Genomic DNA, 13,020 nt, shown 5'->3' on the forward strand with positions numbered 1-13,020 from the left:
GGGAAATGCAGCTCATACCTACCAGACAGTTATCCTAACAAATATAATATTACCATTATTACCATGGAACAGAAACTATCATTTATATGACAGTATGCCTGCTTATTCAACAAAACATTTTGGATTTTAGCAGCATCACAGTTTGGCAAAGAATAGTTTCTGAATTACCTTTGTTACAGTTTTGAATCTCTGGCACATTTAAAACATCCACCTATCTACCCTAATAATATCTTAAAGCAAAATCAATGTTTGATATAAAATAACAGTTGTGTTGTAAATGTGGAAAAATAGTCTACAAAAAATAAGTATAAAAGTGATCTCAGATTTATGAATGTGTTTCATATAAACAAGTCCAGGTGACTAATCTGTGTGTTAGAAATGGCCCTTGGTAGGCTGTGTCACAAACGTACATCACATTTTCACAGTTTACGATAACACAGTTAAATTCACAATGTGATGACACTTTATATCAGAAAAATAGTATTTTACAAACTATACATTTGGCATCTGCTTTTAGATTTGTTAAATTTTTTTTGTTTCTTTTTCAGTTCCTTTTTTCTTTTTCCTTTTTTCCTTTTCTTACAAAATAGTGCAAAATTACAGTGCGTTAATAGAAGATTTTGCAAATCCTAATAAAAAGTCATTATGTTTAACTCTTTTGCTTGTTCACTGGAAACAGTTTGGCACATTAGGATTTTATATAGGTGGAAAAACTCTTACTTTATTCTCTTCAGTATATCCACTGCATCTTTAAAACATTAAATTGTACCAAGGGAGTTAACTTTCCATACTTTTTAATCTCAGCTCGTAGAACATATGTGTTACAAAACAAAACAGCACAGAAAATTGTAGACTTTAGGGTTAATTTATTTACCAAACAGCATATATCAAACTGACTTATGTCATAAGGAAAAGGACTGATGGGAATATTTTGACTGCTAAAGTAGTTGATTATAGCTTCAAGGTTCTATGGGAAGAACTTTATCCCAACTTCACATATATAAGTGCTGGTTTACCATGTATCTTTCAAAATTTGCTATTATGCATGCATATATATGGATTCAAACTAGCTGTATCAAGTCAGGGGTGTGTAAGATTTCATCAAGGCCTATTCTCCACTGGGCTAATCCATATAAATAACAATTGCTTTTGCTGCCAATTTGCAACAATTAAATGATTTTCTTACAAATTATTTACTTAGGAAAGTCAGTGAAGAATTTCCCCAACCTTGAATACTTAATTCGTACAGCCTGGCACCAGGCTTTTTAAAATGCCCATACTCTGTTTTACTCAGACCACCAAAGCCTTCTATGTCATCGCAAACTGGCACGGTACAGGCAGGAGGACTGAGAGCTTCTTCAATCATCCTTGGCCCAGAAATGCTGTTAAGGGAAGGCGTCAGGTGAGTCTCAGCTCAGTTCTTCGCCTCCTTGGCTGAAACTACTGACAATGCTAATTGTATGAAGGCTTCTGTCCATGAGGAACTGGACTGAGATCACCACATCATCTCCTAGAGGCTGCCAAACAGCCATCTGTACCAATCTACTCATAATTCAGGCTATTAACCTAGAGGTGAAGGGCTCTGTGCCACCTGACCAGGTCTCTGAACTATCCACTGCACAGAGACTCTTGGTTTCAGTTAACTGCATAGAGAATATGGCAACATAAAAAAGAGAAGATTCCCAATTAATTACCTTTCCAATAGAGTAATTAAATCACTTTTTCCAATATAGAAACTGCAGTGTGATGTCTCTAGGTCTAATTATTTCTCATGAATTTACAGTTTTATCATCTGTATCACTCTGTGGCATTTGTGCCATGAATTAAAGTTATTACTGCATGCTTTATTTAACCAATTTCTTGGCATTTCTGTAGCTTTTATGAACATATCTAACCAATATGAATCTTGCACTGATTTTCTGAAAGTAGAATTGTCAATATCATTAGAACTGTTTATTCATATTTTAGAAGGGAAACATCCACAGATAAGAAGGCTGTTTCTTACTTAAGCCAGTCTGCTCTAAGCCCAAACCTGTATTCCTGATTTAGGGATCTCCCAAGTCACCTGCTGACTTCAATGGGTAATTTGCCTAAGTGAGGAGTAAAAGATGAGGCTGATATAGTTATTTTGTATGAATCATATGAATTATCTTAGTTTCCATCTAACATTTCAAAATCACTTTTATTAAAAAAAACAGCCAGAACTGTCAGTCAATATTAATAAAAAGCCCACCAGCGTATAGATAAACAAATACTTCACCTTGATTCTCTTCTCAGTAGCATACTATTTTTGACCAAGGAAGCTCTTAAATACATGATTTTCACCATTGGATTTAAACAGGTCAGAAGCCTCCCTGAAGAGAGCTAGACATTTCCAGTCTGCATAGCAGACTATTGCCCCCAGTCTCTCCAAGACCCTGGACCTTCTGTTCCCCCTTTGTGCACTTGGTTGTTCATTCCCAGAGTCCCACTGGGACTGAACCAAGTTTTTCCCTCCAAGAGGAAATTCTGGCAAGGCCAAGACTCACCCATACCAGGGTGCACTTTGTCCAGGCTGAACATACATAGATGTGACCAGTTTTTATGCATTCTTCCTAGCAAAGTCCTCTTAAATATGATCTCAGCAGGCCTTGGCTCCTCTCACTTCCTTACAACACATCCAAATGTACATAGCATGCAGAGCATAGGCAGGCTGTAAAGTGGAGTAGCATGCTGTGAGTGCAGCACAGGAGGTGATGAGGGCACGTATTGTTTGCTGAAGCAGAAAAGTGGGCCCAAGGTCTGCTGAACAGACACTAAACCAGAATTAGTCCAAATAGTTTTCTGTTTGGAGCAGCCAGTCTACTCACAGGGTGTTCCCCTTGGACAGTGGGATGCAAAACAGGTCATATGAACTAGCCTGTGCTGGAGGCCATGTTCTCTAGCTCGGTTCCCTAAGACAACAACTATGCTGTTCGAAGCCCCAATACGTTAAAGCATTTAAGCTGCTCTTAAATTTAGGCATGTGCTTGAGTCTTGTGGCCATAAGCATGTGCTTATGTCTTTCCTGAATAAAGTCCAAAATGCTCTGTTGCACAAGGACAGGAGGATATAACTCAAAGTAAAAAATAAATAAATAAATAAAGTTTATTCATATCAAACATGAAATATGATCAGCTTACTGACAGATTTCACTTCTCTACCCTGGATGTTATTTTTTAGCTAATAAAAGAGGTAATACAAGGCCAACATGAATGCAGTCAGGAGTAATCAGCAGCAGTTTAAGGTTATTTAACCGATGCTGGGCTGACTAGAGGTGGGAGAAAATTACATGGTACCTTTTTCTTTCCTGAAAGCCCATTCTGAGGAACAAAGATGAGTAGCTAGAGACAGTAACTAGTTATTTGTGCTCAGTAATGCCAATTTCACACATCTTGTTCAATCTGTATTGAGAGCTCTAAAAATCCCTAGGTTCACGCTCTCTCAGTGCAACATTCTTTTTATCTGATCTGTTTCTTAAAAGATAAATCGGTTGCTGGTTGTGTCTTGCACATTGCATGATCCTCACTCAGGCTGCTTGTTCACTGTGATTACAACCTTCTCAGATGGCAAGAGGCATTCAAAGAAGCTGGCAACTGGGAGTCTCTAATGAATGGAGATCTCATACAGAGCAAGAGCTGCTGTGGTCATTGAGTGTCTGTGAAGTGGAAGGAAAAGTCTGCTTTAGAAGGATCTGCTGTCGGTTCTTCTGACATCTGTTCGCATACCACAGGCTGGTAACGCACCTGCCGTTAGTACTTTATCTGTTTTGGATCTTATTTTCTGCACTGATAAGCACAGGAATGTTGACAGTTCTGTGCAGGACAGAGAGCCTAAAAATGTCCAAAAGAAGTCACTGTAAGGAAAGAATAATAGTTATTCTCTGTCTTGAAAAATGTAGCATTGCAGAAGATGTCATTAAGTCATACTGCAATGACTGCAGAGCTAACTTGCAACTAGTGAATGTGCCCCCAGATTATTGCAGACTGGCACATAAAATAAGCTTAATGTCTGAAATAAAACTGTTGAGAAAACAATCGATGTAATTTCTCATTTTTCCTTTCTTTTCTCATTTATAATTATCTTCTATTGCCAATGGTACTAAAGTATAAACAGTACCTTGTTCTCTATTTTAACTAACTCCGTGTTATTTTCCCTTCCATAATTAGTTGGTTTTGCCTTAATTGGTTCTCCTTTTGAGTGATTTACTATTTGAGTCTTTTTCTGTACTTGTTTGTGGAGGAGGGCTCACCAAAGGAACACTTAATGTGTTGATGTCATATGCAGACTGGAATGAGTCTTCTGGGAGTTAGATGTCTAGGTTCAGTTACACTGCCTCTATGTACGCATGAGTCCAGCTACGTTACATCCATTGCTTCCTGTTAGGTACTGCCTAGTTTGGACATACCTGAAGATGCTTAAGCTTTTGTCAGCAAAGTACTTCATATCCTGAACTGCTTAAAGCTTGACAATACTTGTAGCTCCCTCTAAAAACTTGATAAAATGGCTGGATCAGTATTTTCCAACCCAAGCACTTCATCCTAATACCTTTCTGACATTCCTGATGTCACTTGCTTAGGATTTGTTCATGATTCTTAGTCATTTTAATGTGGATTAGATTTCTCTCTCATTTCATTAATCTTTCAGATAATTTGAGCAATGCATCCTGAATACCAAATATCATACAAGCCTTTTGTGAAGCTTCTGTGAGGAGATCAACTCTGTTCCCAATTCTAGCAAAAGACTTTCAAATATCTTAATGGTTGAGCACAAGATTAGCCATACTGACCAGATCTGGTGCTCACAGAATTAACGACATTACCTACAGGCTTAAAATTTAGTGTGTATTCAAAAACTTTCCCACACAGACACTGATTGATACTTGTAGTGACAAATCATTTTCTCATTTCATTATTGTGCTTATTATTAATATGAGAATTTATGAAGTGAATCTTGAAGAAAAGAGACCAGTCTGGTTTGACATAAGACTTTGTCATAGCACAATTTAAGCTATCTGAAACGAGGAACGAAATAAGGGACTGTGCACATTCACCAAAGAGTGAATATACTTCCACTGAGATTAGTGCAAACAACTTCCAAATTTCAGCATCAAGGGAATCAGGTTATTCAACCAAAATAGTGACATATTAAATGACGAAGAATTTCACAGCCTTACTGAAACCAGAAAGTGTGATAAAATATCCTTGGTTTCTGTCCTTAGACATTTGTCTTCAAAATGATAGAAGTACCATATTATATTCATGCCTGTACTTTAGGAGACTGAGTTTCATTTTAACGCATTAATGTGCAATGTAAGCTTTTTCTTCTTGTTTCATACTGAAATGCTGGTGAATTTATGAGGTTCACAGTATCTTGTAAATTAGCCTTTTAAGAATGCAATAAAATATAGCAGAAATAAATATCTGGATCAGAAAACAACCTTTGAAGTCATAGGGAAAGTGCAGGTATAATGCTATAACCATTCCAGTGCAGTTTCCTACTTCAGAAATATAGCTATATTACTCTTAATAGGCTTCAGTGTTTGTGTTCCAGCCTGGGGTAAAAGAGGTATCTGAAAAATTACCTTATCTTTTGCTGAATGTTTATCATCGTCCAGTTCTTATCCCTTACTTCAGAGCAGTTGCCTGTAAGTTTCATCTTAAGTAATTACTTGATCAGTTACTGTTCTAGATCAAGCTCTTTTATATATCACATAAGCTGTTTTTGTTTCTCCAGTTAAACTTTTATATTTTAATCCTTTTCTGTATGTGCTTTCTTTTTCAGACCTTAGTTTAGTAGCAGGGTATTTGTTTACAGTAAATGAGAAAGGACACTACTGTCTTATACCTTCATATTTTGAGATCTTTTTATGTTATTTCCTTTCCTCAGGGAAAGGTCTAAAGACTTTAAACTATTTGGACCGAATAGTCAACTGTTAACTCTCAAGACTATATGATGAGATCCTGTGAGATGCTTAGAAATGAGTATGTACCTTTTAAGATTTCTTTTACTTCAGTTTCTTTTATAATTCTTTCTTTAGTTTAAGAAAAAGGTAATATATCCAGAAAAGAATTCTTATGATTTAGAACATCTCAGAAAAATAGTCATGAGATTCTGAGAGCTGTCTGCAATAGGAGCTGTGATCTGTAACATTTTGACACAAAAAAAGCAATCTGCTTTCACTTGGTACAAAAATATATCCATACATCTATAGCATTAAACCAACCTTATACTTATGACTGTATAGCAGTCAGATATTTACATCTTGCTGAAAAAAAGAGTAATAAAATCAAATGACACACATGTTAAAAACATACAAATTTTAAAGCAAATATGACAAAATCACATTTTAGTATTTGCTATTATAGCAAATATAATACTCCTGAACATATTTACGTACTAAAATTTTGACAGCATCTACTGATCTTAGGAGTGTAGTTGTTTATATCTGTCACATAGCATATTTTCCAAAAATAAAACTCAGTAGCTGAACTGATTGTTGAATATGTTGGCCTGATACTTGATGTGGACTGGACTTCAGCATTTTTCTTTCAGAAAACAAAACATTCAGTCAGTGTTTTTTTTTTTCCACATTAATCAGCTACCACAGCAAGTTGCCCAGCTACAATTAAAGTTCAACAAACCTTTAAAGGATTGGGGAATAACTCACAATTATTCAAAAAATTGTATGAGAAAAATTGCTAAAACTTCTCAGCAGTCTATTTTCAAAAATTCATTTTTACCAGCTGAATACCATACATGAAGCTGATGTAATCAAATGCTTGTACTAAAATTTGTTTGCTCGTTTATCAGTTTAAACATCAGCTAGAACCTTGACTCAGGTAAATAATGCATGAAACAAAATGGGACTTAAGCATATGCTGAATTTAAATGTACTCAAAAGCTGATTGCACCAGGGCTTTGGTCACTAAGATTACTCATTTTCTCTATATTTGACATCTTTATTCTTAGGAGAGTAAGAAGAGATATATTCCTGGAGTAACTTAATGGAGCTATTTATTCGTAAACTAATTTTCCTTTTTAAAAACAAAGACTCTCTTCTACTGTAATAGTTTTTAAAAATTGTATTTCCCAATTCATTACCCTTAAAATGGGGTGCACACTGGAATAATGGTAGGTATTAATTTTACTGTGTTCTTAAAATGTAAGATGGACCATAAAAAACTTTACTGTCTTTTGAAATTTTACAGACATTTCAGACTAGAACAGCAAATTATGTTCTTAAAATTCTCTATAGTACTTTAAGAGTTGTGTCTTCATTTTCCAAATAGGTTAAACAGCTAGTCTAATGTAAAAAGAACAGTGTAAAAAATGACTACTTTATGTGCAAGACTGGGACATATTCCACAGAAAAATATGAAAAACTCTTGTTTAAAAATTATAGTAAACAATAAAATATTCTTCAGTGCACATAATTAGTATGTACATTATAATTTAAAACTGAGTATTGATGACTGCTGCTGATGATCTTTTAAAATTTCTTGCAAAATATAAATAGGACAGCCAAGAGAGGATAGCTGATAAACCATGACATAAGGTTTTCTTTTCTTTTCTTCTCTTTTGATTTACTCTCCACTTGGACTAAGGATTCTTTCAGATACTTCAAAAAGTGCACACAAAGAAAAAAATTAATTCCAAAACCATTTTTCTAAATTTCCAATGGACTTATATTCTTGATGTCTTTTCACATGATCACAAGCAAGACATGCGTGTGATTCCCAGAACCTAGGAAGATGCACGGAGAAATCCTTCTTCCAGTTGAAATAGCTAAGGTACATCTTGTTATTTTTGTCAAGCATCAGAAGATATTCTGCCAGCTCTCTTGGGGAGAGGAAATCTTCAACATGTATGAAAGAGTCTGCTGGAATGTAATTCTCATAGTTTTCTCTGGAAGGGCCCAGTACAACTGGTACTGATCCAGCCAGAAGAGCATTGTAAAGTTTTTCAGTAATGTAATCTTTGTGAATTGAATTTTCAAATGAAAGGTAGAATTTACAAGTGGAGATAGTTGGAATCAAGTTTTTATCATTGACATAGTCTCCAAAGGCTTGTCCGTAGGTATGGATTTCAATATATTTGCTAAGCTCATTGTAATACTTGACTCGAGCATGTTCAGGGTTCCAGTTACTTACAACCCAACACACCAAGTTTTCTTTACTTGGCACTTCAAGTGTAAAGGAACTTGTACCAACCATCATGAAGCCATAAGGCACCTGAATATCTGAATCACGCCGATAAGTCAGGGTCAGGTTAAAGAGATGTTCAATGCCACTTTTTTGTGGAGTATGAGTGGGAGACTCCAAATTCATCCAAATCCATTTCTGGAATGGTGGCCTGGCTTGCTGAGGTAAGTTAGTTAGATCCCAGCTGATGTCCCTGTGGTGAATGAGAACGGCGTGGGATCTGTTGTATAGTGAACGGTCAATAGTCAGATGGCACCCATGAATGTTGAACATCGCTTGGCAGGAGGTTAGATCAAATGTCTGACCGAACGGCCAAACCCAGATCAAAATAGTTGTTTCATTAAAATTATCAGTTTTGGAAGAAAAGAAGTTCTTCATTTTCAAAACTGAGCTGGCTGATTCTATAGGACCAGAGATCCAGCTGTTTGTTGGTTTGATATAAATAAGTAAAAATGCCATGAAACAACCAAGGACAATGAAGATAATCAAAAATGGCCGGAAAATTCCTTTAGATGTCGATGTCATAATTTGTTCTGAGAAAAGAGAATAAGAGAAAGAGAGAGACAACAACATCAGATATTAAACTACAAGTAAATTTCCTGTTAAAACAATCAGATGTCAAAATGGATAGAACTTCAACGTCACAGAAGTGTAACCTCACAAGCTTCTGAAATGTTCTGAGTAGTCAGGGTATGTTTTCTTGCACACTATACATGGCAAAGCATTGGAAAATGTGACATTTTTGCTCTTCATATTAAAAACTAATTTACATAGATTGAAAGTATGTGTTATGTGTGTGTATGCATCTCACACTTTCTGTAACTCATATATGTTTAAAAAAGCCTTTTTGTTTAGAAGCTAAGACAAGCAGTAACCAAGACAGTCAAAATTATCCTTCGATTCTGTCCTTGTCTCTGAATGAGGAGCAACATGCTGCACTCCTGGTCCATTCATATTTTTGTGTTTATATGTATGGAGAATGTGAGGTTAGAGCAATGAGAAAGGAAGAGACCAGAATGTCAAATCTATGTTAAGTAAGACTACTAGAAATCTTGATTATGCCTGATGTCCACGTGGGGATGAACACCCATGCCTTCTCCTTAAGCTTCCCAAAATAGCTATGCAAGGAAAGCAGGAATACAGGTTCCCACCTCTCCCCATATGCAACATCACATAGTTTCCACATAAAGAACAATGAACAACAAGATATTCTTAAACATTTGATTTTGTTTTAATTACAGTTAAAATACAGAAATATATAGATATACCTCATCTTTTTGAGGCACTATAATTTCCATGTGGAAAAATGGACGAGAAGTTCATGCACTCTGCTTGTCCCCTTTTTTATGATCTCTTTCTAGGAGAAGTGACAAATCTCTCTACATAACTTCTCTGTCATATGGTTCTTGTGAAATGTAGCAAAGGTAGGACTTGCTTATTGCTAACTTTTGCTCCTGGATGTAGCCCTAGAACTTGGAGGTGTTTTAAAAATAAAAACAATCAACCATGTAGAGTGCTATGATATAAGAAGAAGAAAGGAGCAGCTGCAAGTTAGCAAAAACAGGTGTTCTGAATCTACAGGCCTATTATAGAAAAGTAATTCTGCAGTGCATTTCAGTTACTTTGAAATATTTGCCTGTCTCTCTTTTTCTGCATAATTTTCAATGATTTAGGTTTTCATTATCTTTAGCAGCTAGTTCCACACAAATTATTATAAAAACTCATGCCTAAATATATAAGAGAAATATATACCATAAATATATTATACATATAATATATAACATATGCATCCAAAAAATAAATCCAGTCACAAAAAATAGGAAGAGGCTTTCAGGCCTTTTAAGCCAATTTTATAGCTCATCGTATCTAACCTGTGAAACAATTAATTAAATTCAGCATGAAGACATGGCAGAATGTGATTCAGAGGTCCTTTAATGCAACATACATTTGCTACATTGTAAGTGTAAAAACCCATGTGTGAGCATAGCAGTCCAGTTGTAACAAAAATGTCTTTACATTCACTGTTGAGGGAAAGGACAGAGGTGAAATGCCATAACTACCTCTACTCTAACATTCTATTTTATGGAAAAAATAATTTTTCTCTCTATTTCCCTATTTTGGAAAGGCAGATAGTCTTAATTCTGTTTTTATTTATTTAAAGAAATGTGATATGTTGAAGCTGAATCTTTTATCTCAGTCCCTTTCTTTTTGAACATAGTTTAGCAGGTACCCTCTACTTTCAACAAAATGGTTCTAAAGGGAGTTAAGGGAAGGAACTGTTGTGTCCATGGCATTTTCGCATAGTTTCGTCAGCTGAAATTTCTCTGACAGAAATTTTTGGTTTTACAACCATATCATATTGGTATTTTTTAGTCTACATTGATTCTGCTAGAAATATGTCTAGAATAGCGTTTATGACCCATTAGAGCGAAGGATCTTACCCTACCTTAATATTATGAGAGTTAGAAAGGGATCTCTGACAAAGAATGGATTTAGTTTAAGCAGCTCTAAGAAACAAAACTCAAGGAAAAAACAAGACTAGAAATAAGGTCTGAGCCAATCTTCATGCAATGCTGTTCTTATTTTCTGTGCTGTTTCTGTGCTGAAACCAACACACAGAGTAAGTATAGTTCTTCACTTAGCAGGGCAAGCTGAGTTTGAAGAATAGGTTGGGGTAGGTGGCTGGCTACTCAAGGAGACTCATCATTTTCTGTGGAATAAATCAGATGGAGAATCTGGATAATACCTTAAACACAGCGCCCTGTAACTTAGTCACCCTCTAGTTCAATGCTTTCTGCCAGGACTTACTTTATGCTAAGCTCAGCTACTACCTGGTGAAAAGCCCTGCATCATCATATGGTAATTCTTAAACTGTGTAGTATTTGTGTAGGAAGCTCTTGAATTGCAGCATCTATGTTCATGTCATGGAGGTGAGAATAAACACTTTCTCTATGTGCTATCTAGAGTATCTATGGATACTGTAGACTAACAGGTGAGTTTACCTATTTTATCACTTCCAGATCTGTTTTCCCACATTGCTTTGCTGCCCTGTTAATCCACATATCCAGTACAGATTATGGTTCTTAGATCTGGTCTTTCCCCAAAACACTAGCCCACAGCCAGGATAGTCCTTTCTGGCTTTGCACCCTCTTGATTCAGAGAATTAATGATTCATTATGCAGTTCTATACACCCTCTATACACACTCTATTAGGAGCTATGCAGATATCCTTGGGATGCCTCAGTCTGAGGCTACTGCTAACTGGATGGTTGAAAAGGGTTAAAAAACAAGAGCCATTAAAATCTGGAATGAGAATCTTGAAAGGAAGTGGAAGACTACAGCAGCCTTCTAGGAATATACGTCTATACCCTGAGGAGCTGGACAGGATTTTGCCAGGAAAGCCTATCTTTTTATTCTATTTTGTGGTGACACCAATAATCAAAATTAAGATGTGCACTTGGAATAGCAGTGATTTTTGACCATAAAGTGGTCAACCTCAGAAACTGCCTCAGAAGCAATAACCTTTGTGTTACATAAAGCAAACTGAGAAACCCATGGAATGGACCAGCAAACTCTGCCCTTATTGCTTTGGGGACTCTTGATTCCCTCACACAATCAGACAGCAGCATGGTGAAGGCATGTGGTAAGTAACTGTACTTTCCTTGAGAAGCAGCTTGTACGTAATGTTACGATATAAGAGTTGTAATTTTTTTTTCTGTTTGTCCTCTAGATTTCAGGGAATTTTTCCCTATGTTCTCCAAAATACAGTCTTTTCCATATTTAACATTTTCTTCTTCCCATTTGTGCCCAAGATAAACATCAGTCTCCTGTTGTGGTTTCGCTGTAAAGGTGAAGCTACAGAAACATTCATTATATACAAGACATCCAGCCAAGTAACCTTAGCTTCCCCTTCCTCTTTTATGGCTTTCCTTCAGCCACAGAAGCACAAACTCCCTTTTTGCAAGTCCCCTCCCCCATCAACCTTAGGCATGCCAAATGCTAAAAAGAAAACTTTGTCAAAGAAATCCATTTACTGAGACTATTGCCAACTAGAAGAATTCCGTACCTTTGAGAGTTTCATTACAAAGTACATTTCAGAGTATTGTGTTATAGTAAGTATTTTCTAGCTGCTTTTTTTCCTAGCTGAAAGTATAGTATTTCATCAGTACAAGACTATTTTTCTCAGTACAAAACTTAGTGAGGCTTCTTCTTAAGTGCAAAATTTGGCATTCCACCAGCAAGCAGCTCTATTTAATAGCAGCACAAAGAAGGAGACAGTAACAGGGTACCAGCAACTTTAACCCCAAGTACACCAAGCAATGCTTCCAAAAATATGCCTATTTTGTAAATGCATCTGTGAACTTTGTGCATGTCACAAATTAAATAAAATGGAATTTCACTGGAAGTGTTTTATCATGACTCCTTTTTAACAATGACTTCTTGCTCATTCCAGAGATAAAAATGTCATTTTCTTGGGTCATGCAGCACTGCAGGAAGGAGAAAAGGTAACTATTTTAGTCAATAATATCAATACATTTTTTGCTGGCATACCCTTCCCCCAGCTTCTTTAGTATACCCTTAAAGTCTTGCCAGAAGGTCGAATACATATAATTGCTTGAAGAAGTATAACTTTCATTACTCCAGTAGTGAGATCTTCCAAAGGGTGGTGGCAAGGTCAGCACTATGATTTTTCAGTCCAACAAATGCTGGCCACTCCATCCACCAAAAACTGCTCTAGTTAGTATAGGCAGTCACTGCAAATCTTCTAGAAAAACTAAGAGGATTTTCTGAAGGATCC

At 36.2% G+C, this 13,020-nt stretch overlaps 1 protein-coding gene across 3 annotated transcripts in view; it reads right to left on the reverse strand.

The window, feature by feature from the left end:
- Nucleotides 1–7,464: 7,464 nt before the first annotated feature.
- Nucleotides 7,465–13,020, reverse strand: part of FUT9 (fucosyltransferase 9) — a 103,399-nt gene continuing 97,843 nt past the window's right edge. For all 3 annotated transcript variants that reach the window (XM_062571022.1, XM_062571021.1, XM_062571023.1), the window contains one exon: nt 7,465–8,755. In XM_062571022.1, coding sequence (XP_062427006.1) covers nt 7,668–8,747 — 1,080 coding nt within the window. In that variant the 5' untranslated portion in view covers nt 8,748–8,755 and the 3' untranslated portion in view covers nt 7,465–7,667. The remainder of the gene's footprint in view (nt 8,756–13,020) is intronic.

The sequence above is a fragment of the Rhea pennata genome, chromosome 3 (genome assembly GCF_028389875.1).
Source record: "Rhea pennata isolate bPtePen1 chromosome 3, bPtePen1.pri, whole genome shotgun sequence".
In the NCBI taxonomy this organism is placed as follows: Eukaryota; Metazoa; Chordata; class Aves; order Rheiformes; family Rheidae; genus Rhea; species Rhea pennata.